We start from the raw sequence: 7,072 nt of genomic DNA, 5'->3' as shown, positions 1-7,072 counted from the left end.
CTTACACCATTATTCATGCTATTGCTGTGGTAATATCTAATAATGGGCAAAAATGTACAAGTAACCTAAACAATGACATCCAACAACATATCTCCAGCTCAAATTATAAGCCACCATAAAAAATCTGAAGCTACTCAATTTTCCACATCTACCCTTTTGACAGATAAGGAAAGGAAATACTATGAATTTGATCTTTAGGAAAACCCACCCACACAACTCAAAATGTTGGTCCTTCAGAGTTGATTTGGAAAAAAAATTAAATTAAATTAAATCCAGTAACAGAAAGGTAAGCTTATTTGGTCATGTTTTAAGAAGAACGAGAATTTTTGTTCTGTAAGAATGAGTAATCTGAACCCATAAACAATGAAAAATGAAAGCATACAACATCAAAAGAAATCAATTGGGGCATGCCTAACAATATATGCTGTGGTGAAATGAATGAAAGATTTGGGCCAAGATTTCTTATAATATAACCTTTTTCTTTTTTCTCTTCCCTTTTTCCTGCTACAAGATCATCTAAGTTCTCTAGGAAAAGAATGTAAAAGGAAAAAACAAACTAGAGTTTTGGTGTAAAGGATGAGTGAACAACCTTGTTTTGTCTCCCAGCCAGCCAAAGCAGAGTCCTCCTAGCAAAAGATGGTGTTTTAGCTTGTGAATCTAAGCTATAGGAGCTTTGGTTTTCCTCGTCGAAACCTAATTCACTGATACCATTTCCCCACCTGCCAGAGTCTATCTCAGAAATAGTATCCTTGGCATCATCGGTAACATTCTTCACCTTCGAATTACAGTCATCTGCAGCAGCATTCTGACGCACCGGATATCGGAATGAGAAGGCCCTCCTCGACGAATCCTCTGTAAAATTCTGCTTCTCCTTCTTCCCCCGAAGCCAGATTTTGGATATTGAGAAGCTTTCTTTCTTGTTCTTACCGATGGCTTTGCCATTGTTGTCACTGGTGCTAGAACTCCCATTGGTTTCAAACTGCCTCGTGATCTCAAAACCATTGAACCCTCTTCTTGATTCACAATCACATTCAGAAATTGCTGGGCGGTGACCAGGAGTCAATGGCAAACAAGTCTTCTTCTTGCTCGACGGTTTCTTCGCTGGAGTTCTTATCGGCACTTGCAATAAAGAATTCTCATCCATTACATAAGCGAAGGAACCCATAGAGAAACACCTTCTATCATCCACGTTATTGTTACTGCTACCTTCACCGCCATCAACGTTCCTAAACTTTCCCAGCCTAACAGGCACAACTTTTTCCCCAGACTGCACTACTGTTGGCTTGACTTCATCTTTTTCCAGGATTTCACATGATTTACGCTGGGATGACCCCAATTCAGTGTCTCCAGAAAGGCCTAGGTGGGAACTTGATCTCACAAGTGAACTGCTTCTGCCCACAACTCCTTCTCTATCGGTTACAATCTCTCTTGAGCTCTCACTCCCAGATTCAAGAACAAGAACAATGGGGGAGCAGCTATCATTTGGAGAGAAATCAGGGAGTAAGCTAGCTCTACAGAGAGGGCATGTGGAATGAGACAAAAGCCAAGTGTCAATACACTCCATGTGGAAGGCATGGCTGCATTTTGGTAGCAATCTAAGCTTGTCTTCAGGCTCGAATTCACACAAGCAAACAGCACAATCAAATGGGTTTTTTACTCCTATGATGGCTTTGTAGTGGAATACAGGGAGAGTATCTATAAAAGATTGGTCGACACCAGCATCATGGAGATGGAATAGTTGTTGCAACTGCCCTTGAAGAGCAGTCACATTGTCTATATCTTCAGGCTCTCTATTGGGAGGTCTCATAAGAAATCTAACTAAAAGGTGAAGCAAACCAGAAACAAAGAAAATGATAGCTAGGATTATAATGATGAGTAATATACTTGGACTAACCTTGTTGTTCAAATTGAAGCTATCAGACTGCAAATTTTGTGGTGGAGGAAGTAACGGTATTGGTGATTGAGGGAGGTAATATGGCTGCTCTGATGGAGAAAGCAAGCTCCTTTTCTCTATTTCATGGAAAATCCACTCCATTGTTGTTTCTGGAGATAGATGGACACAACTTACAAAGACTGAAACTTTAGACTTGAATCATATGCTACCATGGATCCACCTGGGAGTACCAAAAATATCATCCCCACCGTAGTATCATGGGAGTTTGTGGGATTTGGGTAACATTGGCTCCATTTTACTTCATTATAAGCTAGAAGTCAAAAGAAAGAGCCGCTTCGCTACGAGAGAGAGAGAGAGAGAGAGAGAGAGAGAGAGGGAGAAGACTTGAATATGATATTAAAGGAAAGGGTAGATATAAATTTGTGTCACTGCCAGAAGGTGAATTTCAAAAAAGAGGAACCAATAATAAATCTACCCAACACAACGCTGCAGAAAAATAAATGAGATGAGATCTCATTGCGTAAATTCTGCAGAGTCAATCACTTCCTTGCTGGATAATGAAAATAAAAAAATTCACATTGCATCTGCTTAAATACTCTTAATAAGGCGACTTTTTATTCACGATTTCATCAATTACAAGGCTCTTCTTCAGGGTTGACTTTAATGGGAACCCTTTGATGCATCAAACCCCATGCTATGCATGCCCCTTTAATTCCTTAAAAGCTTTTCCAAAAATAAAAAGCAAATACTAACCAGTGTCCACAAAATATTTTAAAGAGAAATTATACTAATCATTTTAAAAAGCATTGGTTAGCAAAATATGTTTAAGAACAAAACAATAATTAATTTGCGTATTTCCATTTGGCTTAGGATGGTGGGTTTAGAAATTGGATTATCTTGTAGCATTATTTTAGTAGAGCGGAAGATTGTTTCTATCTTTCTGGTCCCATTCTTTGACAGTGCCTTCTATTCCACCGCTTCGAATCGGATAGTTTGGTACCTAATTTATTTATTCATTTATTTATTAATTGGGAGGGGCCAAATGCTACCTGATTCACAGCACCCCTCTCCTCTCTTCTGGTAAAGACAAAAAGCAAAAGACAAGACAAGTGAAGTTTCCAAAGTCTTACCGAAGAGAGAGGCATTTGGAAACAAGGGAAGGGCAAGCATATTATACTGATTTACTGGGAAAAAAGAAAAACAAGGTCATGTTGTGGACTTCCAAATTTTCCCTAACCTTTTCTCATGGATTCTGGTACTTGCTTTTAGGTGCAGTCCAAAAAGTGAAACACCGACACCCATTTTGGGAGAAAGAAAGTCTCCACTTTTGTTGCCTCTCACTGTTATGCAATCATCTTCTGCATTTCGTAGTACTTGAAAAGGGAAAATGTAGAGGAAAAGGAATACAAATAAACTAGTTAATAAGTATAGTAATTAATTTAACAATATTTACACCTCAATGTTCCATCTACTTTCCTTATCCACGTTTTACTTCACCCACTAAACAACTGCTCTCTCAGGCCTCACCTCACAAGAGCTATATTGGGCAGGGGACTGTCCCAACTCCTAAAATATCCGAAATTTGAAAGGGGTTCATATAATTATTTTTAGAAAAAACTGATTTTTTTTTTGAAATTCAAACCCTATTATTTATATAATATCCTATTTTCAAACTATAATCACTTTCTAAATATAGAGCTTGAGGTATGAACTTAACAAAATGTTATTACATTGTAACTTAACTTTTTTTTTCAAGTTATTGTTTGAATTTGACAATTATTTTCTTATTAGAATATTAATTTTTTTTGTCTAAGTTAATCTCTAAACTTGACAATGATTCTCACATTAAAACTTAAACTTTATTAAGATCCTTCGTAAGTATTTTCAAAGAAAGTTGGACAAAATAAAAATTAGACTCTAACATCAAAACAATTGACTAGTTTAGAATTAGATAATGATGTATCAAAAAAATTTTGCCCCAAAAATTGGACTAACCCCAATTAGTGATTGATTGTACTAACTCAAAGACAAAGCTAGAAATTTATTTTTGGGGTAAAGACTAAATTATATTTTTAAGGGAGTTAAACTATAATTTTATTATTTTATTAACATATTATTTAAGAATTTTCAATAGGATTAGACTGAAAATTTACCAATCTTGAAGGGCAAAGTGCAAATTTATATTAACATATAATTTCAAAATTTTGAAGGGATTAAAAAAACAATTTTACCATTTTAGGAAGCCAACGCCTTTTGTCTTGGCCTTGTACCTGACTGAATATCAGACACTATAAAGTTTCCAGTTTTCAAATTTTTACAATTAATAATGCCGACACCGATCACTCAAGGCATCAAAATCTGTTCAATTTGGTTTCGATTAAAACAAGTACTTGGTGATGGAAGATGGAAGCAGCCAAAGAAGTATGGTTGGTTGAAAAGTGAGCTCGCTCTCTTGGTCATAAAAACACGAATATTTGTCACTTTTTTGCTTGAAGCATATATAATAATATGCCATCAAACATGTTGAGCATCCCATCCTCGACTAAGCAGCTTCATGAATTTCAAAATCAGACAAAGAGTGACAGCAACATTGAGAAAGATGAAAAATAAGGAAACCATTAAACCCCCCAAGTTTCCAAGGTTAATATTTTAATCAATGGTCCCAGAGCGATTAATTGTCACGTACTTTTTTTTGCAATTAAAGAAGTCGGTATAAACTAATTAAATTCAACTTAGATTTATTTATCGTGCACATTGTCAACAACTAAATACTGTTTCTTCTATATGGTCAATATTAAGATTTATTCAATGCCTAACTTCTTCTGAGTTGGTGATAATTTGTTGAGATAATATGGCTAATTTTCGTAAGTAGGTGACTAACTTGGATATTAACTTAATTGGATTAGAGAACATATGAGGGTTTTTCCTTTTACCTTTTTGCAAAATTTTCTTTTGCAATTCAGACCCTCGCTTTTGCAACTTTGATTTGAACCCAAATAACGAAAAGTGATAACCTTCGTGTTTATTTTTTTCTGGTCTCATTAGTGCAGATAAAGTACAAATACTAGCTAGTATGAGTCAACAAGGATTCGGAGACTTAATTAGCATATGTTGTTCAAGGGAAAAGGTCAAATACTAATACCGAGCTTAACGCTTTTTTTCTAATAAGCCTGACTTACGTAGACTCCATTTGGACTGATCGCGATAATAAATTAGTAATTACGATGAGAAAAATTGTATGAATGTTCAAGCCATATTGGAAAAATGTTGGATCCTAAGGAAGCCACAAGAATTTCACTGTCATGGATACAAGTCATAATATAGGCTATTATGCCATATTAGTCATCAACGACTAGAAATGAATAATGTTAACTGGTGCGTTGTTAACTTCTATTAACGATTTTGTCGTATCAGAAATACTTCAAAGCTGCAAATATGTTAGATCCATCAAATAAGATAGATAAAATGAATTGGTTCGGGCTCGAGAAATCGATTCACCATGACCTTGAGCAAAACAACTCATAGTGGACAAAATAAAATGTGAGTCATCACTAACTCGAAAAACCTACCTGAAGTTCAAATAAGACCTGAGATATCAAGTCACCACAAATTCAAGGAAACTAAGTCATTTGGGCTCAATAAAATATGAGACCTCCCTGACACAAGCCTGCGAGAGGGCCCAATGGTTGAAGACAAGTTTGTTTTTACTATTATGAAAAAAAAACCCAACTTCCTCTCATTGAAAAAAAAAACAAGTTGTCAACAAGGAGGCTTCAAGGGAAAGGAAAAGTGGAGGAGGGGATCTAGTGGTGGAGAGGTGGGAGGAGTTGGTGGTACCAAAGGGGAAGGAGTCAGGGAGGGGGTTGGTGGGTGGCAGACCATAGGAAGGGGAAGGAGTGGAAGGGAAAAAGGAAGGAAATAAAATAGAGGCGGAGGAAAGAAAGGAAACAAAGAAGGGAGAGGCAACAGGCAATAGCTAGCCCCAAGGTCGCTTCTACTGTCGGCAAGCGAGGGGAAAAAGTGATAAGTGAGCAATAATTAGGGTTTCTAAGTTTAGGGACAAAAATGAAGATAACAAATTCAAGGAACAAGTGTGGTATCTTCAATTGTTTAGGGACTTATTTGTTTTTATGACAATAAGATTAGATTTTATAATGCTAAGATTAAAATATGTATTGAGATATTATGACAAAAATTGGTTTGCTTATTTCCAATTAGACTAAGGGCATATTTAGGTTCATCTTCTAATACAATTGTCTTTTTGTATTAAAATTCGACCATGTAGTACCGCTTAGTATTAATTAAACATTAGATAACTAGTGAGCCAATATTTGCTTCTATTTGCGTGCAAAAAATATTGAGGACAATATACAAATGGTATTAATGTAATTAATGTATGTTATTATTAAACCGGTTTGTTCGAAAAAAAATGTAACACCCCTCGCCAGTATCTCTCACCGAAATAGGGTTCGAGGTGTTACCCGACTTAAACTCAGTCAATCACACAAAAACCGTGCTGAAAAATTTCAATCAATTTAAAACTTTTCTTCTCACATGCAATCTATCCCATATATGAGCTTACGAGGTCCAAAACATTAAAACCCTATACATGCCATAGACTCGAAATACTAGGATTTACTTACACCGATAACGTGAGCTCGACAGTGTGATAATATCTCCGGCGAACTCCAACCCGAGCAGGTAACTGAAGTTAACAATCTATAAAATAGAGAAATGTAACAACGGAGTAAGCTTTCATAAGCTTAGTAAGTCTTAAGCAATGCGAACAAATAAACGCAATTATACTTCTATTATTTAATTTCTTAAGAGGCCAAATTCTAGGGATATTGCCATCTGGCCGAATATACACAAGCACATAATGCACGTTCAGCATTCTTATCACACTTATTCTGAATTCTTATAACATATTTAAATCAAATACCCTCACATACTTTCACACCCTGACCAGGTGTATCATGATCATAGGTATAGTTTTAACATTTATTCACGTACGTATCACATTACTCACTTATGATTCACTTCAAATCAAACTCACATCTGAGTACATACTGCGTACCTGGCACACTTTACGTATTAAATGTATTCATTTGACAATCTAGCACGAGGCACCTTAGTCATAAGCTTTTCTCAAATCACCGGCATTTCGCCTACTAGGCT

The 7,072-nt window shown here is 36.1% G+C and overlaps 1 protein-coding gene across 1 annotated transcript; it reads right to left on the bottom strand.

Annotated features, from left to right (window-relative positions):
- Positions 1-400: 400 nt before the first annotated feature.
- On the bottom strand, positions 401-2,632 carry LOC121204975 (RING-H2 finger protein ATL13). The gene has a single exon (XM_041075901.1). The coding sequence runs from the start codon at positions 2,033-2,035 to the stop codon at positions 557-559; it is 1,479 nt and encodes a 492-aa protein (XP_040931835.1). The 5' UTR covers positions 2,036-2,632; the 3' UTR covers positions 401-556.
- Positions 2,633-7,072: the final 4,440 nt, after the last annotated feature.

The sequence above is a fragment of the Gossypium hirsutum genome, chromosome A08, assembly GCF_007990345.1.
Source record: "Gossypium hirsutum isolate 1008001.06 chromosome A08, Gossypium_hirsutum_v2.1, whole genome shotgun sequence".
NCBI classification, from domain to species: domain Eukaryota; kingdom Viridiplantae; phylum Streptophyta; class Magnoliopsida; order Malvales; family Malvaceae; genus Gossypium; species Gossypium hirsutum.
Note: the sequence above shows the minus strand (reverse complement) of the source record. Positions and strands in the feature narration are given on the sequence as shown.

What these genes read in the sequence shown, in the direction of transcription:
- LOC121204975 (XM_041075901.1), bottom strand. Translation starts at nt 2,035, where the DNA reads ATGGAGTGGATTTTCCATGAAATAGAGAAAAGGAGCTTGCTTTCTCCA.